General features: G+C 53.1%; 3 protein-coding genes across 4 annotated transcripts in view; 2 read left to right on the top strand and 1 right to left on the bottom strand.

Moving 5' to 3' along the window:
• The first annotated feature begins 341 nt into the window (after positions 1 to 341).
• Positions 342 to 10168, top strand: NHERF1 (NHERF family PDZ scaffold protein 1). Its single transcript, XM_053994713.1, has 6 exons — positions 342 to 780; positions 6762 to 6923; positions 7649 to 7802; positions 8308 to 8348; positions 8867 to 8965; positions 9095 to 10168. The coding sequence occupies exons 1-6, from the start codon at positions 388 to 390 to the stop codon at positions 9245 to 9247; spliced, it is 1002 nt and encodes a 333-aa protein (XP_053850688.1). The 5' UTR covers positions 342 to 387; the 3' UTR covers positions 9248 to 10168.
• Positions 10169 to 11628: 1460 nt separating this feature from the next.
• On the bottom strand, positions 11629 to 16638 carry NAT9 (N-acetyltransferase 9 (putative)). Its single transcript, XM_053994714.1, has 6 exons — positions 16288 to 16638; positions 14917 to 15026; positions 13832 to 13966; positions 13522 to 13581; positions 13250 to 13344; positions 11629 to 13162 (listed from the first exon to the last, which is right to left on the bottom strand). The coding sequence occupies exons 1-6, from the start codon at positions 16536 to 16538 to the stop codon at positions 13016 to 13018; spliced, it is 798 nt and encodes a 265-aa protein (XP_053850689.1). The 5' UTR covers positions 16539 to 16638; the 3' UTR covers positions 11629 to 13015.
• A 555-nt stretch (positions 16639 to 17193) lies between these two features.
• TMEM104 (transmembrane protein 104) overlaps positions 17194 to 23592 on the top strand; it is a 43805-nt gene continuing 37406 nt past the window's right edge. The window contains exons 1-5 of one of the 2 annotated variants that reach the window (XM_053994708.1): positions 17194 to 17255; positions 18533 to 18657; positions 20474 to 20595; positions 22472 to 22553; positions 23463 to 23565. In XM_053994708.1, coding sequence (XP_053850683.1) covers positions 18613 to 18657; positions 20474 to 20595; positions 22472 to 22553; positions 23463 to 23565 — 352 coding nt within the window. In that variant the 5' untranslated portion in view covers positions 17194 to 17255; positions 18533 to 18612. The remainder of the gene's footprint in view (positions 17256 to 18532; positions 18658 to 20473; positions 20596 to 22471; positions 22554 to 23462; positions 23566 to 23592) is intronic. The other variant, XM_053994707.1, reaches the window with a different exon arrangement.

Raw genomic sequence — 23592 nt, 5'->3', positions numbered from 1 at the left:
CGGGAGTTGCCGCGGTGGGCTCGGGTGGCACCAGGGAGAGGCGGAGGAGACTGCGGGTGAGCGATCGAACCCCACCGGGAGCGATCCGGTCCCGCTGCCGGCACCACGACCCGGCGGCGCCGCGCCCAGAGCGCCCCACCGGCGCGAGAACACATTTGGATACCCAAGCCGCCTGTATTTGCATAACCGCACCTTTAAAATTTGCATAGACACGCCCTATTGCTGTCCTTATTTGGCGGGCATCAGCCCATCCCGCTCTCCGATTGGCGGCCGCCGGCCCCGCGCCCCGCCCCCCTATATAAGCCGTGCGGCGAGCTCGCTCCCACGCAGTGCGCTGAGTGCGGGTGGCGGGACGGGCCCGTTGCTGCTCCTGCCGCTTCCCCCGCCATGAGCAGCGGCGCGGGCCCCGCCGCCCGGCTGTGCCGCCTGGAGCGCGGCCCGGATGGCTACGGCTTCCACCTGCACGGCGAAAAGGGCAAGCCGGGCCAGTTCATCCGTCTGGTGGAGGCGGGCTCGCCGGCCGAGCGGTCGGGGCTGCGCGCTGGGGACCGGCTGCTGGAGGTGGACGGCGAGAACGTGGAGCGGGAGAGCCATCAGCAGGTGGTGGAGCGGATCCGCGCCGCCGCCGGCGCCGTCAGCCTCCTCGTCGTAGACTCGACGGCCGAGGATCAGCTGCCGAAGCGGGGTGGGGCGGGTGCCGAGTCGCCGGTGGTCAGTGGGCAGGCAGCTCCGATGCCGGCGGAGCCCGCGGCGCGGGAGCCCAGCGGTGGCGACCAGCGGGTAAATGAGCCGCCGGGGACTGGGGCTCGGAAGTTTTCGGGGCAGAGGGTGTTGTCCGAGGATGCGGGGTTGCGACCGGCCGCGGTGGTCGCCTTCCAGGCGACCGAGCGGGAGCCGCGGCCGCCGCGTCTGCCCTGGGCGTTGTGTGTGATTTCGGTCTCTTTCTTTTTTTACTTAGCTTTAAACGCGCCTCCCCAGAAGCCCCGGGTCCTGCCGCGCCCGACTGCTTTGCTTTTTATATTTTAATTTTTTTTTTTTTCCCCTCTCTTAATGGTCTTGTCTCCCAGCCGTGTCAGTGACGGGCGGGGGCAGCCGGGCACATCGGGCTGGTTGGACCCATAACTGAGCCCGTTGACTCCTGTGCTGCGGGGCCGGTGAAACGGCGTGAGAAAAGCAACAGGGGGAGCTTTGACGTGCAGCTGAGCCCAGAACTGGGCTGAGGGTGGCTGGCACTAACCCACCCCAAAACATAACAAAAAACACGCGGCAGAGGGTGTTTTTTGGGGCTGAGACTGCAGGTATTGGTGGTAGTCGCTCCTGCTTTGAGTGTGTTCCGTCTCTGCTGTGGAATGGAGTGGAGATAGGAAAGCTCTTCCCGGGCTGGGGGCTTGATCCTGGCAGTCAGTCTCCAGACGCTTCCTAACTCAGGAATGTCGACCTTAAGCACGCGTGGGAGTGAGCAGTTGCACAAACAAAGTGATGTAGAAAGGTGAGGAATTGAGAAACAGCTGACCTTTCATGCCCCAAGCGGTTCCTAAGAGACGCTCGGGGCTCTGGGAGATAATACTGCTTTTTATTTACCCAGCAAAGATATGTTTGTTGTTACAACAGACATGTGGATGGCTCCCTGGGCAGCAGCCTCTGGTGTCCCCGTTGTGAGGAGCCTTCTGGGGAAATCTTATGACCTGTTCCCAGAGAGGTTGGTGCAGTGGAGCCTTCCCAGTGTTGATGCTGAGCCCCAGGAAGACCTTGGTGACTCACTGAGCTGCTGTCACACAGGGTTTTGTTGAGGATTAGGTGTTTTTGAGCTGTATCTCCTGTTGGACTTTAACCTTGTGCTTGTTCCCCTGGTTGGGCTGATTCACTACAGGCACAGCTCTCTCCCTGCCTGGCTAAAACATTGCTCCAGCACCTCCTTGATGGGCTTATTTGGGTAGGAACAGCCATGTTCTATCCCTGTTCTATCTGTCTTGCTCCCTGTCCCCTGTATCATCCCACGTCCCTCACATGTGGCCCCGTGCTGGACTCCAGTGCTGCCCCATGCAGGGAGAACGTGCTTGCTCTCCCATATGTCACAGTGCCAGTGCTCCCTCGGGGCTAGTGAGACTGTGCTCTGCTTTCTGCTCCCAGACCTCTCCATGGGCTGGGAAAAATAAAAGGGATGTTCTTAATACAGCTCATGTGAGTCCCCTGCCAGGCTTGGGGGCTAAGGATGTGCTGTCCCCAAGGAGGTTGGAGCCCTCTCATGCTGTGGGACTGCTGCCTGCTCGCTGTGTTGGCTGGAGTGATGGAAAGAGCTTAGGAAGCTGGAGATGCCCCACAAGATTTTGGGAGACAGCTCCAGTTGGAGATACCTCATGGGCTTTGGGGGACAGTCTTGGATGAAGATTCCCCCCAGTCCTGGGGAGCAGGCTCGGGGCACAGCTCATGCACAGTTACTACTGGCAGTTTCTCTGCTAGTGGTTTCTCTGCTCACTAGATCAGGAAGCAGGTGACATGGGGTGACATTGCCACAAGGCCTCAGACGGTTTCTCAACAGGTAGCAGCAGGAAATCTTGCGGCTGGGGGCAGGGCCCAGTGGAAAAGTGGGTTTAAAGACATTGCCCAGGCCAGGCACCCACCAAGCAGGGTGGGAAGATGATGAGCGGGATGCTGAGCCAAGCCAGAGCGGCAGAAAGGGATTTCTCTCCAGTGTGGCAGGAACACACTGGTGGCCTGTTCCTGGCCACTAGCAGGCAACCGGTGCTGGCTGCTCCATCCCCCCGCAGATCCATCCCATCACTGTGGGTTGGTAGGATTCCCTGGGATCACAGGGGAAGCAGGAGATTTGCACATGTCAGAGTTCTGTTTGCTTTATTGGGCTGGACTTGCCTTTATTTGTTTAACAAGACTGGAGACGCTCAAGAGCTGGGAGAGCTGTTTGTGGTGAGCAATGTTTAGTGTTTCCCAACTTCCAACAGAATCCATTCTCTCTCCAGAATGTACTGGGTCCTGCATGATTGGGACTGCCAGGGGGCTCGGACCCCCACAGATCCCTGAGGAAGTTGTGGGAGACTCGTCATGGACTCCTTTTTCATTCCTATCAAACCTTGAGTGTGCAAATCCCCTGATGCTGTGGTTTTGAGCCTCCCTGGGAAGGTGATCCATGCACCCTTGTCTGCCGTGCTGAACCAGTGTGGTGACAGTTTCACACCTCTCAGGTCAGCCCCATTTCCTGGGGCCCTGTGCTGTGGGGGTGTCCCCCCCACTAAGAGCTGTGACAGTTTGTCTGCTTCCATCTTTATTTCCGGAGGCTTCAGCTGCTTGGGAGTGTCTTGAGAAAGTTTCATACAAACTGCACAGTGTTCCTAGGGCAGCACTGGGTGCTGCCAGCACGGGGCCCTGGTACCAGGGCAAGGCATTTGCTACCAGCCCCGGGCTTCCCTCTTGCAAATTTAGTGTTAAATTAGAGCCCTCCCTGCCAGCAAGGCTCTTCCCTCCTTGTAAAACCTGGGAGAGCCTGCCAGGGCTGGGTTTCAGAGTGTAACAAGGAGCAGTTCCCCCCGTTGCACTGGGGTAGCTGGAGTTTAATTAGGAAATGAATTAAATTTCCTCTCAAGGCAGCTGCATGAAAAGCAGCTCCAGTCAAACAGGACGTGACAGGGATGCTGCAAGGAGACTGCTTTGCATCCCCTTTGTATGAAGCCCGAATGTGTGTGCCAGATTTTGGGACCCGTGTGAATTTGCTGGCTCAGGCATCCTCAGAGCTCTTGTGTTTCTCTTTGAGTAACTGGGAATGTTGCTGCCGCCAGCAGGCTTGATGCTGCTTGTAGGGCTGCAGGGAATTTCCTGGGACTTGAGGCTTCAAAAGCTGTCCTGAAATTGCTATTGAGTGACTGGGAAATGAGGGGTGAGTCCTGACATGCTGTACAGCTGAGGTCCCCACAATCCTGGGATTGCTGGTCCTGCCAGGTGGCTGAAGGTGCTGCAGAGGGAGAAGCATCTGGGTGTGCCCCAAATCCTGTTTCAGGGTAGGAACAGCAGGAACAGCAATGCTGCAGAAGTCCTCATCCCAAGCGGGCATCTCTGCAGACAGAGACCTCTCTGCCTTCCCTGGGTGTAGAGGAGAGGGGTGGCATGGGATACCTCTGCATGGGGCTGATTCCAGCTTCCCCCGCTGACCTCCCTGACAAAGGTTGTAATTGCTTGTAACAAGGCTCTCCGAGCTAATGCTGGCATGGCAGGAGAGCTGCTGGCCTTGCAGGACAGGATGCAGCAGCTTAGAGAAATTAGGGGCATTTCCACTGCCCAGCTCCATAGCCACAGGTCTTCTTCTTTGGGTCTTGACCCCAAACACTCTGGCCTCATGTTGCTCAGCCCTAAGGGGACTTTGGGGCTGAAAGGATGCCCTGCCATGGGGTGCTCACCCCATGGATGGGCAGGATACGGCTGCTGGAGGATCGGATGCATTTGTTTTCCTCTCTGGATGGCAGAATGGTGGCTGCCCGCAGGGTTTCTGTGACTTGGGGAGGGCACAGGCAGCCTGGCATGCTGGGCTGGAGGAGCTGCCAGCCGCTGGTGAGGGGATGCTGGGGGGCCACGTCATGGCTTGGCCAGGCTGCCCTTGCGGCGAGTGCTGCTGCCTTGGCCAACTGCCTTTGCAGGATCAGTGCCTCCCTCACCGCCTTGACCTGTCCCTGTGTCCTGAGACATCTGTCCACCCTGCAGGACTTCCCATCCCCCCAAAAAATTAATGGCACCAGCATCTCAGGAAGCCCAGGCTGCCAGGGCTGTGTTGGTATGGGTGGGAGCAAAGCTCTCTCTCCTCCTCCTCACCTGGGAGCGCTGCCAGCACCGCTTGCTCCCTGGCTTTGTCCTGAGCTATCGGCGTGGAGCAGCCCCACAGTGCTGCCAAGGGCACCGGCAGCCTGGGTGCTCCAGAGCCTGAACCCCTTGCTCAGGGTTGAGCCAGGGCAGGGACCTGGGGAGGTGCTGCCTTCATTCAATCTCCAGCAGCTCCTGCCTTTTGTCGTTATTTTGGGTATTGTCTGTCGCCACCATTGCTTGGGATTTCTGCCTGGGTGGAGGATGCTATCACACCCGTGAACCTGCTGCCACCTGGGCACAGGGTGGGGATGAGAGGGCAGAAGGGGCGAAGTCGAGGGGGTCACAATCTGCCACCCAGCCAGGGAATCCACAGCTGGGCTGTTGCACTGGGCATGTGAAGCTGAGACACGTGGAGACCGAGTCCTGCATGCCAGTGCTGAGGCATCTCGGGATCACCTTCACTCCTGGCAGATGTGCTGGGTGCTGCCTGCACCTCCCTTCCCAGGGCGTTGTCAGTTGGTGCTGGGGTGGTGGCTAGCCTTGACCATGAAGGGAAGGTATTGTGCAAGAGGATGGGGCTTTATCGGGGCTTTATTGCAGTGTTGGGCTTAACAATTGTAAATACGTCACCCCAGCCCATGTGGGACCCTGTGCCACACCAGTGTGTCAGATATGGGATGTCAGCACCCCAGTACCCAGTTTTCTGTGCAGTGGGCAAAGGTAATTTTGTGGCAAGATGCAAGAGTTCTGTGCAGGGGTAAAGAGCACCCTGGTGCAGGTGTGGGAGGGCAAATTCCTGCAGAGTTTGTCCTCAGTGATGCTATAGGTACCAAGAGAGAAAAAATTATCTTGGATGAAGGATTAAATATTAGCCCCATTGGTGAGGAATATTCCAGTAGTTTAAGTCTTAGCTGCTGGGAGAGCCCAACCAAAGCCCAGGTTCTGGTGGTCAAGGTGGGATCAAACCATTTTATATATAAATTGAAAAAGTGGTGTTGGGTGCTAGGGTCAGAGCAGTTCTGACAGAGTGATATGCAGGTGTCTGGTTTGTGTCACCTGGTTCCTCTGATGCTTCCTGGACATCCCACTCCCCGCTGGGTGAGTAAAGGCAGTTCCTGTGTGCCAGGCTTCCGGGGATGCTCCTGCTTCTTCCTGCTGCTCACTGTGTGGTGAGTTTAGAGGGCACCAAGGGGGCCAAGTGAGTGGCTGTGACTGCCCCAGCGGGGTTCCCTGGCTCCAGGACTGGTGGATCCATAGGTCAAAGTGAAACGAGGTGCAGATGAGGTGGGTGTTGCCTCCTGGAGAGGTGAACGTCCCAGTCGCCCCACCCCAGTGGAGCTGGTTTCTGTTTTGCAATCCTGGAAGGTCATGCTGGGGCATGGAGGTGCTCCATCTGCTCCATCTGGGTTCCAGCTGCCTGCCCAAGCCTTGTGTGCCCCTTCCCTGCTGACAATAGCTGTGGGGTGCTCTGGGGTGGGGGATCTCCCTGAGCCCATGGCTGGGTTTGCCATGGAGAGGGGCAGTTGGCAGGGGGGTGATGGAGGGGACCTGTGCCAGCACCTGTGCCAGACCTCTCCGGTAGCCAAAGCTTCCAGAGTGGGATGAGGTGGAGTGGGGATGCTTCCTAGTCACCTGGGCTGTGTTTCCTCCTCCACCTTCATGGCAGTTGCAGTCCTGATCCCAAAAGGAAGAGTGTGGTCTGGGAACACACACATAATAAGAAGTTTCTTCAGTGTTTCACTGCAATTAGTGTGCCCTACACCTAATTAATTAATTAGAGCCCAGGATCATAAGGTGTTTGGCACCCTGTGTCCTATCTTGGGGCATCAGTGCCCACAGATGGCCACCTGAGGATGGTGTCCCTGCTACTGCAGCAGCTGTCTGGGGTTCCTGGTGCTGTCCTTGGGTGTTAGGGGGTCCGGGAGCAGTTCACCCACAGATTGTTCCCATTGCAGGAGGAGCTAAGACCTCGATTGTGCCACATGAAGAAGGGCCCTGATGGCTACGGCTTCAACCTGCACAGTGACAAGAGTCGCCCAGGGCAGTACGTGCGCGCCGTCGACCCCGGCTCGCCGGCTGAGGCAGCAGGGCTGGCCCCCCAGGACCGCATCATCGAGGTGTGCTGGGGTGAGGGGAGGTCTGAGGGGCCTCTCTGAAAAGCTTGGCACTCCCTCACATCCTGGTGCCTGGGAGACAGCTGCCCTTGGCCAGGAAGGCGCTGGTGACTCATGGCACAGCCACCCAACCCGCACCAGCCTGCCAGTCCCCACCCACGGGTGCAGCACTGTGGAGGGCTGGGACTGAGCATTGATTAGCTGTCTGGGGGTTAATTAGCAGTAGCACTGTCCTGCTGTCCCTGGGGATCCCCTGGGGTGGCATAGGCTGGGGACAAGGTGCATAATGGTCACAAGTCCTGCTGTCAGGTGTGACCAGGGTGGGGATAAGCTGAGGTTTGTGCCACATGGGATGATGGTCCATGAGAACAAGGACCAGCTGAGCCCCAGCCCTGCTGCTCACCAGGGTGTGGGGCTGCTGCCTCTTCTGGGGTGAAGCTTGTGGGGTTTCTGGAGACCATGGCATGGAACAAGGTTTTTGTGCCAGCCCTGTGTCCATGTGCCAGCTTTGCCCATTTGATCCCATGCCAATCACTCAGAGAAAAATCTGCTTTTAATGAGGTTTTTCCTGCTTCACTGCTAATCGCTGTGAGGCCGCGAATGCCTGTGGGGGCTATGGGGTGGCTGTGCTGGGATTATGACTGGTACCAAGGCTGGTACCTGACCTCTCCATGGTACTTCTGAGGGATGGATGTCCCCCAGCTCCAGTGGTGATGTGGTGCCTGCAGGTGAATGGTGTGTGCATGGAGGGCAAGCAGCACAGTGACGTGGTGGCAGCCATCAAGGCGAGTGGTGACGAGACCAGACTGCTGGTGGTGGACATACTCACAGATGAGTTCTTCAAGAAGTGCAAGGTGGTGCCCTCGGAGCAGCACCTAACAGGTGGGCTGGGGACTGTGCTGCTGGGAGGGGTTTGTGCCACCTCTGCTGGCTCTCTGTCACCTTCTCACCAAACCTAAGGGTGTTGAGCCCTGGGAGGTGGTCTTATCACCCTGCGGCCAAGCAGAGTCACTTGGCTTTGGTGTCTCCCTGCTTGGCTGAGGGCCCCGTGCCCGGCTGGTGGGGCTAAGGTGGGCAGGTTGATGGCCTGGGGAGCAAACAGGCATTAGCTGCCTTTGCTCTCCTCTGCTGTCACAGTGGTCCCCAGGAGGATGGGAAAGGGGTTTCACTGTGCTCCACATCACGGCTGCCATCATGGGGATGTATCTGGCAGCAATCCCCTGTGCCACGGGGCTGTCAGCAGTGGGTGGTTAAAAAATTCAGGACCTGGCCAGACCCTGGGCAGTGTTGTGTGAGCATTGGCCATGTACAGCCTTGGCTTGCCCTCCACTGGCAAGGGGACAAAGCAAACACATCCTCACCCAGTGCCCATGTCCTTATCCCACAGGTCCCTTGCCAGAAACAGTAGCCAATGGTGATGTAGGGAAGGTAAGAACCTTGTCTTGATTTTAATTCCATCTATGCCCATCTCCAGTCAGGGACCCTCCTGTTCATGTCCCCTGTGCCCATGGGTAGGTGATGCCACCAGATACCACAGTCATCTCAGGCTGCCCCACAAGAGGCGGTGCCACTGGGAAGGGAACTGGTGTCCTCCAGGAAGGAGGATGCTTGTGGTGCTGAGTGTCTTGGAAGTGGCTGTTTTCCTGCTCTCCTTTTGCCTTTTGATGCGCCAGGGCTGGGAGCCCTTGTGCTGCAGTAGGGAAGTAGCACCCAGCCCTGCAGCCACTCTCCTCCTCCTGCTCCTGCTAAAGCCAGGGCAATCAGGCCGGGGTTTAATCCTTCCCCGCCCTGATGGGCAGCGCTAGAGGTATTTGTGTGCCTGGAGCTTGCAGGGGATTACGTGGGGGAAGGACGGATTTCATGGCCTCCTGGGTGGGACTTGCAACTCTGGAGGCTGTTCTCAAGCCCCAGGGCTGGAGCTCACACTCCCTCCCTGCTTCCCTCAGGAAAATGGTGGAGAGCCACGGTCCCACTCGGTGTCCGAGAGCCCGTCCAGCCCCGCACCACTGGCCGTGTCCCCCAACTCCAGCGAGACCCACAGCGAGGTAGGGCTGGGAATGCTGGGGGGAGGTGGTGGCTGGAAAGCAGGATCTGGGCTGAGCCCCCACCATGGGGCTGTCCAGAAGAGACAGAGTGGGGCTGACGCTGCCTCTCATCCCCAACCTCACACACAGGAGGGTGACAAACACCATTCAGCATCTGGCTCCCTCCTGGACCTTGACATCCCGCTGGCTGTGGCCAAGGAGCGGGCGCACCAGAAGCGCACTAGCAAGAGGGCACCCCAGATGGACTGGAGCAAGAAAAACGAACTGTTCAGCAACCTGTGAAGGCCCTACCTTCACAGGCAGGGTGGGGGTCCTCTAGCTCCCCCCCAGCCCCATACCCATCTCTCCTGCATTCCTCTCCTTCCTGCCATGGGCTCCTGGTAGAGATGTGGGGCTGCTCCCTACAACCCTGACCCACGTGCTGGGCTTTGGTGGCCAGTGAGCATCCCTGCAGAGGGGTTCTGGGCTGGGGGTGCCCCCTCACAAAAGCTCATCCCCAGGGTGCTCCTCCAGCCCTGCCTTGAAGCCCTATACACCCTGGTAGGCACAAGCAGGGGTTTGGGAGGGATCAAGGATTTGGGGTGGCCTGATGCCCAACACTCCTGGTCCCCACTGTTCCCTGTTTTTTTCCCCACCCCAAACCTCATCTCCATTTGCGATCCCCCCAAATTACCCTTTAACTGCAAAACCTGAGGCTTTTAGTGTCTTCTCCCAAACCCCACCTGCCCAGCCGCTGATCACAGCCAGGGTATTTGACTGTGGCCTGGCAAGCTCCGTCCACAATGACTCTTTCCCTTTGCCTCCTCAGCTGCAAGGAGGGGTATGGGTGCCCAGCATTGAGGAGTGCCCAGCACCTTACCCTGGGGCAAATTTTGGGAGAGGGGAGGGTGTCTGGAGCCAGCACAGCAAGCAATAATAGTCTCCTTTGCTCCTGCACACTTCTGGAGACAGAGCCAATCAGGGTTTGAATCCAACACTGTTTAATTTAAAATCTTCTCACAGATTTCTTGTTTTTTGTTTTTGTTTTTGTTTTTTTTTCTGAAATGAGTGTTTTCCCAATCACATCTATTTTTTTTTTAACCTGTATTTTGTGGAAATTCTTCCTGTGGATGTTTTGTTTCCATGTGCTGAAATCAGGTGTTGTTGTACTGTTCAGCTCAAGAGAAATCCTGTTTACTGGAATAAACCTTTCTGACTTCACAAGTCTGGTTTAAGGCTAAATCCTTCCAGAGCCTGGGTGGGTGGAGGGGCATGCAGAGGGCTTGCTGTGGCCCTCTGGGGCTTGGGGGAAAAGCAGGTAACTGGGGGACCCTGGGCCTGGATTGGGTACCCCTCAGCACGTGATGGGGACAGGTTGAGGGTGTTGGGGAGGCACCAGCTGTGCCCAGTGGGGGGTTAATGCCTCGGGGTGATTAATGAGCATTAATCCCTTGGGGAGTGTGTGTGTATGTGTGTGGGGGGGGAGGGTGAGGGAGGTGATGCAAAGCTCTAATCTGGGTCTGCTGGCCAGGCTGGAGGGCAGTAGCTCTGTTTGGGGCAGCCCAAATGTGCCCCCAGCCCCTATGGGGGTTCTTGGGATGAGCCTGGGTTGCACCTGGGTTGAGGGAAGACAGAGGGAATGAGTGAGGAGAGGGATGCTTGTCCCTCTGAATGAATGGATGTAGCCTTGGGTGGCTCAGTGGGGCCAGACTGGTGGCACAGTGGGACAAGGCATGGCTGTGCCTGGCCTCTGTCTGGTGTCTTCGCTTCCTCCCTTCTGCACACTCTTGTTTTGTGCTCCAAATCTGCAAAGAAGCTTTTCCACCTGAGCATACAAATGGTCACAGATCTTTGGACCTCAAGTGACAGCCAGGTGACAAAGTGCCACCAGATTTCTGGGGGATGTGCAGGCTGTCACTTCCTCCTGGAAGCTGGGGGAGCCCATTCCAACTTGTCTCATCCTCCAAAGACGTGTTCTCTGAGGGAAGGTGAGCCCCCATCCCGTTTTCCTATCCTCATCCCATTGGGGCAGCAGGACACCCCTACCTGGGATGGATGCCACAGGGTGGGGCAGCCCATGCAGGACAGGAGTGGGGGCACCAGTGGGTCCCAGCAGCATCTTTTGCCTCTTGGCCTGGTCAGAGTAGCTGGGCACTGGTTCCCTGTGGGAACCCTGTTTGAGACCTGCCAGGACTCTTTCCCCCAGCCTTTTGGGTGGGCTGAGCTCTGGGACATACCCAACTTTGTTGTGGGTTGCCAGGGAAAGGCTGTTCCCAGCCGCCTGTGGAGCCAGGGCAGCACAGGCGTTGCCGGGGCCCGGGGATGTCAAGCGGGGCCTTCACTGGCTCTGGAGCAACCAGCTGGGCACAGGAGCTGCAACAGGAGATCACCCTGCCCCTTCCCTCTGGCAGCAGAGGTTAAAATAAATTATTTTTCCCACATTGGTCAGGTTTTAGGGGAGCAAATCCCAGCCCAGCTAGACCTCTCCTGCCGGTTTGGCCTTGCTCCTTTGGCAGAGGGATGAGACACTTCACGGAAGGAGCACCAGAGCCAGCAGTTCACCCAGCAGGTTCTGCAAATCTTGTGCTGGAGGACAGAATCCATTTCTGCCTGCAGCAGGTGATGAGGAGCAGGAGGATTAGTAGCCCTTGTCATGGTAATCCCAGCAGGAAGTAGAGCTGCTCTTCACTTTATTACCACACAAAGCTTTCACTACAAACTAAATACTCATTTAAAATGCCATGATACACTGTTCCCACACTTGGCTTTAATATTAGTCACAGGAATCATGTATTTAAATTAGTTAAAATTGGAAAACTAAAGCCCCCCAGGACCTAAAAATACAGGCACAGCAACACTAAAAATTCCACAGACTGCCAATCTCCAAAACATCCCTCGGCAAATCTGAAATTTTCCATCACTGAAACAGGTAATTTGTGGTCTAGGATTAGTCATTACAGTTGCTGTTACAGTATGAAAACGCACAGGAGCATCAGTTATCCTTCTTACCTTCTGTCCTCTCCTCTTAGCAGCTTCCCTGCTGTGGACAGTGTGCATAGGGCAGGACAGGTCAGGCTGAGTAACTGCACAGGGAAGTTTGTCCAGTGGGAGTTAGGCAAGTGCCTCTTTCATCCATGGATCTCAGATCTACTGCAGCAGAGGCTGCATAACTCCTGCCCTAAATAGATCTGTCTTCCAATAAGAGGTATTTCCCCCACATTCATCTTTATCTTAGTGGAGAGCAGCAAATGGACCCTCCAGGCTCAACAGAGCAAGTCCTGAGCTGGTGGAAGAAGGGAGCTGTCTCCTTTCAGTGTGTTCTCCTCCTTACTTTCATCAAAGCAGCCAAGAAAATGTAGTGCAAGAATATGGAGCACAGTCCTGAAGCTGAAGGGGATTTGTCTCAGAAGCCTCCTGCAGCTCTCAGCCCCCTCCTAGTGGTGGGGCTCAGCTCCAGCCTTGATCAGCCAATATCAACAATTTCCATCATATTAACTTGCCCTTTGTTTGTGCTCAGCCACATCTGGGCTTCTCCCTGCCAGAACCCAGCAGTGCTCCCCCTGCAACTTACCAGACCCCAGGAAACTGGGTTTAAAGAGTCTCTGCTGTCCTTTGCAACTTATAAACCACTTTTTGAGCTGCCAAAGAAAGCAGCTTACCCCATGTAGTGCTCAGGCACCTCAGATATTTGTGATTTTTTTTTTTATTCAAGAGTAAAAAAGAATGAGTTGCCAGTACATGAAACCTTGCTGATGAATCCTGATTTAAGAGCACCGGGAGAAGTTTCTGCTTGTCCAGGAATCAACTGCTGGTGATTTTAGGCTCTGTTGGAACAGCAAATCAGAGTAATTCCTAGCCAAACCTGTGAGTTAGTGGCTGTTCCCCATGACCAAATTTCAGGCAGTAACCCTGGCTGGCAAAGCAAAGTGCAAAATTGACAAGATGACAAAGCAGCTGAAGGAGACAGATGAGAACAGTTCCAGTGTTGGCTCTCTGGTGTCCTCCACACCCAGACCTTGCAACAATGTCCAACTTCTCCCTGGAAACCCAGCTGGTGCCTGGAGGTGTCTGTCAGGTGTCCAGCACCCCAGCTGGCTGCTTCAGCTCAGCATAACTCTTCTCCTCCACGTGGTTTGTCTGCTCCAGGAGCCACTGTCTCTCCTGGTCACTGACATCCAGCCTCAACGTCACCTCCTGGAAAATGCTGTTCACAGCAACCTGCAGCACACACAGAGAAAGCAGCTCAACCCCAGCCAAAGGGCAAATGCTGCTCACATTCTCTGGGGAGATGGACTGTTACTGCACCTCCTTAAAGTGAAGCTTTTTGAACATGCAGATACTGGCTTCATTTTCCTGACCAATCTTAGCCTCAAACTTGGTGATCCCCAGTTTTCTCACTCCTGCAGGAGAAATCAGAGAGAGAGGCACTTCTACTGTGTGTCACATCCATAAAAGCACAGGACTCCAGTTGTGGGGCAGATGCATCCCTTACTACGCTGCCTGTATCACCGGGAATTATGTGCTTCCACATCCCAGCCCCACCACACTCCTGTTCCCGTGCACTGAGCCACCCTCACCATAGGCCATCATCAGCAGAGTTGCCTCCTTGCCAAACCCTCGGCCACGGCAGTTGGGCTCTGAAAGAGACAGCAGAGTCAGCATCCAGTTAGGGGAGACAAACCAGCCACACTAGACACTTCTCAGAAGAGGCTGTGACCTGGACACACCATGGACTGATCAGGGCTGAACAGCCATGGTAAAGCATGAGAATAAAAAGCTGATAAAATAAAAAGCAGGAACATCAACATCTCTCTGCAGCATGCAGCTCCAGTGACAGAGCCCCAAGCTATGAAGCAGTTTTTTGCAGGTAGCTATTGCAAAAGCTACCTGCAATCATGATTTCAATCTCGCCCACAGTTGGGTCCTCGGCGTTGGTGAGGAAGAGATTCACATCCCCAACCATGGAGTTCTCCTCTGACTGCTCAGGCCAGCGCTCCGAGTCCAGCACGATGAAGGTGCACTCTGGGGAAAACAAGAATGTGGCAGCATCTTCAGAGTGTGCTGATAATTATTCCTAAATTACCAAAGAATGAGATTAAAGGTGCATGATGGTCAGAGGAATAACAGTTTCCACGTGTTAACAGCAAGGAGGAGTTAGTAATTTGGCTTCCCACACCAGGTGTGCCTGTTCCCACCTGCAGAAATGAAAGAAATACTTCGAAAAACCTGTTGTGAGGGTGACATGGACACCAAGACTAGAAACAGCTTGTGGAAGAAGTGTGAAAACTTCCTTCCCATGTCTGAGGTCTCCTTGCCTTACCTTACTCAGCAGCAAGTTGGGGCAAAGAATTATTTTGGTGCACAAGAGGCTGAGACTGCGTGATTCACCTGGCCCATGTTATTACAGCTCTGAGTAAGGTTTTTTTATGCCACCTAAGACAAATGCTCCAGACTGAGGTCTTTGCCAGCTTCAGTATTTTCCAGCTCACTAAATTTCTACCAGGCTTTTATGGGCAGTGATTCATTACCTGTAGGAGAGTGAGGGAACCAATTTAGTCAACACACCTCAACCAAGTGATCACAAAATCATACAATTTATCAAGGAGAAATACAACCTCCTTCTACCTTTTTGCAAAGATCAGACCTGGGGAGTGTTGGCTGTGCAGGAGTGATGCTTAATGATTTTTAGCTCAGTACAAAATGCTGTGGGAAATGAATCACTACAGTCTCTGGAAAATTGCATAAAAAAGACACAAACAGCTCAAGGAAGTAGATATTGTCTACTTCCCTGAATATATATCAGCTGTAATGAGAAAACCAGTTCAAGCTGCTGTTGTAGAAAGTGTCACATCCCCTCTGGCTTAGGGGAACTCACTCACAGGGCACTCCCAGCTCACTGTGGGTCCTTCCCAGAATGGAAAGGACCTGCTCACCACTCCCACCCTCCCTCAGAAAGCATTCCAGGTGCTCACTGTCAGCATCATCCCGCCAGCTGCGCTGCATTTCGTACTCCTGCTCCAGGCTGAGGGGCTCCGAGGCTGTCAGCCGCTGCAGCTCCTCCGACTGCATCCACTCATGGTACCTGGCAATGGACCCAGCCCCACATCACTGACCCAGCTGCAGCACCTCAGAAGGACCCCTCCCAGTGCTCTAAGGGTCAGGCCATCACAAAGCAGCTCTGGAAACACCAGCCCAGCTTTTGTGGCAACTTAAAATGTATCCACAAGCCTCTGTCCCTTACGGAACACAGTGCTGTCTGGAAATTTAGGAAGTTTGCCTGTTCTGTGGCTTTGTCTGGAGTGCCCAATGCACACCTGATGTTCACAGAACCACAGAATCACTAGACTGGAAGAGACCTTCAAGATCATCGAGTCCAACCCAGCCCCAACACCTCAACTAAACCCTGGCACTGAGTGCCACATCCAGGCTTTTCTTAAACACACCTAGGGATGGTGACTCCACCACCTCCCTGGACAGGCCATTCCAGAACTTTATCACCCTTTCTGTAAAAAACTTCTTCCCAATATCAACCTAAATTTCCCTTGGTGCAGCTTGAGACTGTGTCCTCTGGTTCTGTCAGTTGCTGCTTGGAGAAAGAGACCAACCCCACCTGGCCACAGCCACCTTTCAGGAGCTGTAGAGAGTGATGAGGTCACCTCTGAGTCTCCTTTTCTCCAGGCTGAACATCCCCAGCTCCCTCAGCTGTTCCTCACAGGGTTTGTGTTCCCAGCCCTTCACCAACCTCACTGCCTCCTCTGGACACGCTCAAGCATCTCAACGTCCTTCCCAAACAGAGGGGCCAGAAGTGAACACAGCACTCGAGGTGTGGCCACACCAGTGCCAAGGATAGAATGACCTCCCTGCTCCTGCTGGCCACACCATTCCTGATCCAGGAATGTTTTTGAGTTCTGGTGCATTTCATCCCAAGCAACACTGACAACAGCACCTCCTGGACACTGACAAAACACTAACGCTGGTATCTTTTGCTGTTTTACTTTACAAACTGTTGGCACGCCTAATTTATCAAACATCCACCTGGCTTTACACGCTGAAGCTTTGCTCTTCCACTGTCACCAGGGAAAGGCCTCAATGAACAGAAGAACTGCTGTGTTCCCTCAGAGCCAGGTGGCACAGGTGAAGTTCTCCCTGACAGCAGAGCTGGCACAGAGCACAGCTGTGACAGGGATGGTGCTGCCGGGCACTGAGGGTACCTCACTCACTGATTCACGGGGGAAGCGGGCCCTGCAGATGGCAGTCACCTTTCCTGACCCCAACGCTGTCTTCAAAGGGAGAAGTGGAATCAGACCATGCAGGAGCGTCCGACGAGGACACGGGGCACGTACCGGGGCACGTGTGCAGGGGTGTAGGGCACCAGCGTCACCTTCTTTCCTCGCAGCACCACGTCCTGGTTAATCTTCATGGCCTCTGCACTAAGGGAGAGACCCAACACCCCACTCCGTGTCTCCGGCGAGGCCAAAGGATGGGGCAACGGGGCCTGGGGCCTTTCGGGAGCGAGAGGCGGCTCGCACAGTCCGGATCTCCCAGGTCGCACCAATATGCCCGCACTAACACGCCCGAATCCCTGTTCCGACATCCCGACGAGAGCCCCGGGGCTGGGGAGGGGATCCGGAACCGAGGGGAATCGGCACCGGGAGGTCACCCGTACCCGCCCTACGCCCTTCCACGCATGCGCAGATACCGCGGGGCCTTCCCGCCACGAAGTGTGTGGCGTCATCGACCCGCCCCTTATAGCCACGCCCCTTTCGTGCCTCACCCACGCCCCGCCTCCCCACGACTCCACCCCATTGCCCCGCCTATGGCCCTGCGAGGCCCCGCCTCTTCCTCGGCCCCACCTCTTCCTCGGCCCCGCCTCTTCCTCGGCCCCCCTTCCTCGGCCCCGCCTCTTCCTCGGCCCCGCCTCCTCCTCGGCCCCGCTTCTCCCGTGCCCCAATCACGATCGGTGCCTTCACCCTGTCCCCGCCCCCGCTCCATCCCCGCCCCGCTCTTGCCTTTCCTGGACACGCCCCTTTCCGGCACGACCACGCCCCTCTCTGCCCCACCTCCTTTTCGGTGCCACGCCCCCTTCTGGGCCGCGCCCATTCTTGCTCACGCCCCTTGTAGGCCACGCCCCATCTCCTCCCGTGCTCCGCCCCTTACCCTCACCCAATCGCGGCCGCCACCTTCACCCCGCCCCGCCTCGCGAGCCTGTCACATGCGCGGAAGGCCCCGCTCTCGGGCAGCGCGTGCGCCGTGAGTGCCCCCGCGCGGCCGGGGGCGGGGCTGCGGCCGCCGGCACGAGCCGCTGGAGCTGGTAAGGGGCCGGGGGTCCCGGGGGGCCTCGGGCGGGACGCGGCCCTCAGACGAGGTTTGGGCGCGGCCCTGTGTGGGGACAGCGTGGGAACAGGGCTGGGAAGGGGCTCGACGGGCGGGGAGAGGGCGAGAGAGGGTCCTGGTGTGGGTGTGTGCACCGGAGCGGCGGGACCCGGGCCTGGGGAGAAGGCCGTGGGGTGAGGGGGGGACTGCCAGGGTTGTCGGCGCTCTGTGGGGCGGGGAGAGTTCCCCTGGAGAGGGCAGGGGGTGCAAGCAGCGTTCTGTCTGTGGTACAGGCCCGGGGGGAGCCAGGCCGGGGTAAGGCCGGGGGGCCCTGGTGTCGCTTTCCCCCGCCTAGGGTGGGGGCCTGCACGGGGACACGCTGGCCCCGGCCGCGTTCCGGAGTGTCCATTTTCTTGTTGCTTGCTCTGTGTTTGCCCAGCTTGTCTTCATTGTTTTGAGCCGAGGTGTGTTGTAAAAGGTGATGTTTGATCTCTCCTCCTGAGGCTGGTCCAGTTATGACCTCAGTGAGCTATATTGCCTGGTTATTTTCTGGCATTCAGCGTGGGTGTGCAAGCTTAAAACTGGATTTTTTAGTGGAGCTCAGCTTGTGCTGATGGTTTGTCCCAGCTGGTATGGCTAAGTAGGAGCACATGTAGAAGTGTGAAGCCCTTAATTCAATTATGGCTAGTCATTGATACTGAAACCTTCCAGAAGGCTTCGGTTCTCCCATACATGTCTAGTTTATTTGAAACAATGCAAAGCTTCCCAAATACTTCTGCTTTGGAACTGTTGGTGCATGGAAAGCATCTTGGTGTATCTTTAATAGGTCCCATATTTTCATTTATCTACTTATTTCTGTACTTGAATTTAGGAGGAGAGACTTTAGGCTGTTTTTTTGATTTGTAGGAGGCACATGTTTTCAAGGAGTAGTAGCTGCATGAGAAGCAGCAGTTTGCGATCATCCTCAAGGCAGGCATTTTTCCTCTTGAGCTTTCAGTTGTCTGGAACAGCCCCTCTGGCTGTTTGGAGAAGATGAATTTTGGTCATCATATGCTGTGAAAGGGCAGGGCCTTTTGGTTGCCTTTAAACCAGTTTAACAGGTATGAAAACTTCTCACAGAGTATTGAACCACGTGTTGCTGGTGAGTGGGGTCTGTCTGAAGGGCAAGATCCTGCTGAAGTCTATTCAAATACCAGAAAGATGATGTGCCAAAGCTAACATGTGAGTTCTTCCTTTTTCCAGTAAAAATAACACAGTGTTATGATGTTTCCCTAGGTTAAAGGCGACAGAAGTTGAAAACACCCTCCCAAAAATACCCTTCTGGCTTTGCTCTGGGTTTCCCCACCATCTCCAGGATGGCAGGTGGCATCACTGATACCGGAGAGCTTTACTCTCCCTATGTAAGTTCCACTGCTGGTGGGTTTGGTCACAGGTTTTGTTTTTTTTCAAAATCCTTTTTCCTCAGCATTGTGTTTACAAATCCTCCTTCCTCATGGACATAACCTCAGCATTTCAGGAGATGGTGGAGGTCAAAGGGCAGTTAAAGATGCTTAGTGTTTGTAGTTATATGTTTTTTTTTTTTTACATCACAGATCACTTTTCATAAGGTAAAGGGATGATGTGTGCTTAAAGTATAAATCTAAAAGTGCTAGAAAGAGCTTCATGTCCCATACCAGCTCTTCATCCTTTTGCCCACTTTCTTATATTTTGTTCATGTTTTCATCGACCCAACTTGTCATTGGCATAGCCAGGGTGGACTGGGACATTGAAACTATCCCACTTTATTCACTTTTGTTGCTTTATGTAAACATTTTCCCCTGAGTTTCTCAAAGTTTACTTAGCTGCAGCTGTTGCAGTAATTGGTTTTATACCACTTCAATGGAAGTGAGTAATTTAGAGGTTTCTTCCCTGTAATGTGGTGTCCTGTGCAACTGCAGAGCCAATTACTGCTTTCCTATACTACTGGAAATACCAGTTTTCATAGCCACAAGTCTTCACGAAATGTCAGCTTTTAAAAACAGCACTTTGTAAACACTTTTTTTTTTTAAGTGAACTCAATAAATTTAGAACCAGCCCTGAAATCTGTGTGTTGGATTTTTAATGCTTTAAAATTTTCATCTCCATGTTAATGATTAAATGTAGGAGAAGTGGATATTAGGCTGCAGAAATAGGTCACAACTGAGAAAATGGAGAAGTAAGACAGTAACTGGGATGTCTGGACCCTCAAGGATTAGTGTCACCTGCTTGTACATTGTTATGCTGGTGCTGCATGAATTTCCTAGAGTAATCTCAAAGGCTGAGGCTCTCCTCTTTCCCTGAAGGTGTCTAACCCAGCTGAACATTACAGGCACCATCCTAATTTCTGGCTGACCAAAGGAAAAATTATCCTTCCAGGATGTTCAGCAAAAGATGAATTTGCTGTGCTTATGCCAGTGAAGTGCTCTCAGGGTCACTGGGGAATCATTCTCCTGATGTTAATTGCTCCACGCCCAGAAAAGTCTGTTCATACACAGCTCTTTACTGGCTTTCCTCTGGAGAGACTCTGACCTATATTAAAAAAAAAACACTAAAGCACAACAACTTTGGCAGTTCTTGATCCTTAATTGAGCTAAATTCTTAGCCTGGGGGGGGGGTGGGTCCTGTCCATGTGCAGAGTTCTCTTTTGTCTCTGGACACTGAAAAAACTCATTGCCAGAGAAGATAAAATCCTTTCCCTTCAGGAAGTAAAATCCCTTCTTCACAATATGCTCAGCTTCTTACTGGTAAAATGGCAAGCAGGCTTTGAATTAGAATTCTGTTTGGATATTTCCAGCTTGACTGAGAATAAAAGGTCCTGAAAGGTACATAGCCATAACTACTTGTGTTCAGGTCAGAAAAAAAGGAGAGACCCCAACCCACAGCACAGACCTTCTGGTAGAAGGCAGTGATTTGAAAACAAACAAACAAAAAAAGTCTCATGCACTTTATAACTTCAGAAGCAAGACAGAAAAAAAAATTTAAAATAATTAGAAAAATGGAGAGGAATATCTGTTTCTCCAGAAATGTGCTGACACCCACATTGTTCTCTTTGGATTTCAGTCCCTTCCTCCAATTATTTCTCACATGGACTTGTTCCCACCCTGCTGGCTCAGGGATTGCCCTCTCCATTTTAAAATGTGAGGTGTTTTGGATGATTCCTGATTCCACTCTGATGCTGGATCATGTGGCTGATTGCAGGTTGGCCTGGTGTACATGTTCAACCTCATTGTCGGAACGGGAGCCCTGACCATGCCCAAGGCCTTTGCCACAGCAGGGTGGCTCGTCAGCCTCATCCTCCTGATGTTCCTGGGATTTATGAGGTAGGATGTGTGTGTGTGTCTTTAGGGGACTGGGCAGTTCAGCTGAGTGAGGACAGTGTAAAGACTTCTGCTGTTTTCCTGTGTGCTCTGTCCCTCTGTTCCTTGAGTGTTGATTTCTGCGATGGTGTTGCCTGTGGACCTGATTTGGAGAGATGCACTTCCTGACTCTCTGGTACATCCCATTTCCTGACTTATGGGAAGGACTTTTCCTCCAGTCCAGAGTCTTCTGGGACCTTTATCTCTGCTACCTTTTTGGCATTGTCCTCACTGTGGATCCATTCCATGCTTGCCTCTGTCACAGATCAGTTCCCCAAATATCAACCAGGTCGCAGGTGGCACATGGTCAAATCTTTACTTTGTGACTTGCAGATGTGTAAGCTTTCTCTTGGCTTCTGGCAATGCTCTCACAGCTGAGTGTTAGGAACACAAATTCCTGTATAGCCAGGCCTGTCTTAGCCCCTCCAGACCTTTGCTGCTCAAGACTCTGGAGATGGTCTCCTGCTTGTCATGCTGGTTCACTGTGAGCCCCTGCCCAGGTGCCTCCCTGCTGGAGCAGCAGGTGGAGCTGAAGGCTGTGGATACAGTACTGATTTCTAAGGAGTTACTGCTACAATTGCCATCTTCTGGTGGGCTGGGAATCCCTGCTCTCTTCTTGTTTGGTTTTAAAATAAAATAAAACAAATTTCCCTCCTGCCGTTTGTACAAATGGACTTTTGAAGTGCCAGCCTTTTCAGTAACCAATTCTGTCAGCCTGAATGTGCCTTTGGTTTGGAGGCAGAGCTTTTGGGATCTGTTCTGTGCTGCAGTTCAGGGTGACTGTATGGTCAAATGCTTGTGACTGCCCCACCTCAGAGCTGGGTGCTGCAAAGGCTTGGTAAAATGATATCTGTGGGGTTACCAGTAACTGGGAGCTTTAGGACCAATTCCTTTTAGCTACATTAGTTTAAAAGCATGAATTCACCATATAGAATTCAGCACCAGCAGACAATCCTTCAAGGTCAGCAGGAGAGCACAAACCTCCAGATCTGTGTACCAGAACTGCACTGAATTAAGCTCAGAAGACACAGCTCAAAGTGCTGCATGCCTTGGGAGCTCTGTTGCTTTTGTTCTGGTACTTGTGACTTCCTCATGCCCACTGGGCACCTTTGGTGCAGGAAAAGCCTGGGCAGAAATTGCTACACAGGCCTCAGCATTTCCTTTTATTCTTGCAAAACTGATCTCTTATTTTAACTTGATAGGCAAGTCCAGTTCCTGAAGCAGTGAGAAAACAGTTTAAAGCCTTAAATAACATTGATTTGAGGGGGTTTTAAAATTTATTGATTAATATTACAGGGCTGGTTTTAGCTGAGATAATGATATTCATTCCATCAGAGGCTCTCCCTGGACAGCTTTTCCACTGGCCTACAGTATTTACCTGTATGTGTGATGTGCTCCTTCTTATATTGCTGCTTTGCTTCTGATGCCATGTGTAAGATTCTTTAACAGACCAGAGTACCTTTGCCATGAGTTTCAGAGTAGAGCTGGGTTTGTCTTTAGTTCTAAAAAGAGGAAGGAAACTTGCTTTCTAGCAAAGGTCAAAGTTCTCTTGCTGTCTTCAACCCACAGGAACACCAGGAATGTGCCTTCCAAATATCTAAAGTGTCTTAATATATCTGAAGGTGTGTTATATTTTACTGCATATTGTGGTCTGCTTGAACACCTGAATCTCAAGAGCAGAAGAGAGCAATAAACTGAGATGAAACACTGTCAGAACTGTGTGGGGAGCTGGCAACAGGATTGTTTTGGTTTGTTTGTTTTCTCCTACAAACAGATGGGAATTATTCTCCATCTCTCTTGACTATTACTGATGATATCAAATGAATTCTTCTCTCTGCAGCTATATGACTACAACCTTTGTGGTGGAAGCCATGGCTGCTGCAAATGCCCAGCTGAGATGGAAGAGAATGGAAAAACGCAAGGTTTGTGTGGGGTTTAATTCTTCTTTTCCTCCTGTTTTATCACATAGGATTTTCCTGGCATTCCCTTGCATCTTTGCCTTGTCTCGTTACTAACTCTAAGGAAATAAATTTCTATTGTACTTAACTTTGCCATATAAAATATAGCTGTTAGCTCCCTGTGGGGTTGCTCATTAAAGACAGGATTTTCTGCTTCTGCTTTGAAAAATCTCTTGTGCTGTTCACATTTCTTACTGATCGCGCTCTCCTTGCCCAGAAGCACTGCTCAATGAATGTGGAGAGGTGGCAGCCAATATATTGGTGCTATTTGGAGTGTGCTGAGGACTATAAATCCTTGCTGATCTCAGGTCATTTAACTGGGACAGGCTGGGATGTCCTTGCTGTTACTTGGGCAGTATCCCAGGTTGTGGACAGTTCTGAATTATGTCCTTGCTGTAAAACTTACTTGTGGTTTTACTGGATCAGAGGGAGGCATGATTGTTTGCACTGATTTAGACCCCTGGCTTGGTGTTAGTGGGATGTAGTTAGGAGCTAGACCTGCTTGTGTTAGCTAGATATGCTTGGATTTTTTTTTTTTTTCTCCCAGTTCTGCAACACTGCAGATCTTCCTTAAGTTTCCAACTTCCTTGTGCCACTTATTGCTACATGAATTAGGCAGTGTTGCTGTATTTGTGTGTGTGACCTGGGGCTGGGACAGCAGAGCCTGTCATTTACTTCACCCTGCTCTACTAGTGTCCTCTTCTGCCCTCCACAGCATCCTCTGGGTTCCCTGGTATTGCATTTGCTTGCATGTCCTCCCCTCCTGTTTGGGACTTTCCTTTGAGTGTCTGAAAGTGACCATGACACTGGGAGTGGCACAGCCTATACTGTGGATAGCAGATATCTCAGCAGTGGTCTGGTCTTTTCATCTAGGAGGATGATGAAGATGAGGATTCTTCCTCTGGAGTGTCTGACAGTGATGTTCTCCTCCAAGATGGCTATGAGCGAGCAGAGACACGGCCTATCCTGTCAGTTCGTGAGTACCCAGTTCATGCTTTCACTG

This window comes from Vidua macroura, chromosome 19 (assembly GCF_024509145.1).
Source record: "Vidua macroura isolate BioBank_ID:100142 chromosome 19, ASM2450914v1, whole genome shotgun sequence".
Lineage (NCBI taxonomy): Eukaryota > Metazoa > Chordata > Aves > Passeriformes > Viduidae > Vidua > Vidua macroura.
The sequence above is the reverse complement of the archived record's forward strand: the minus strand, read 5'-3'. Positions and strand labels throughout refer to the sequence as shown.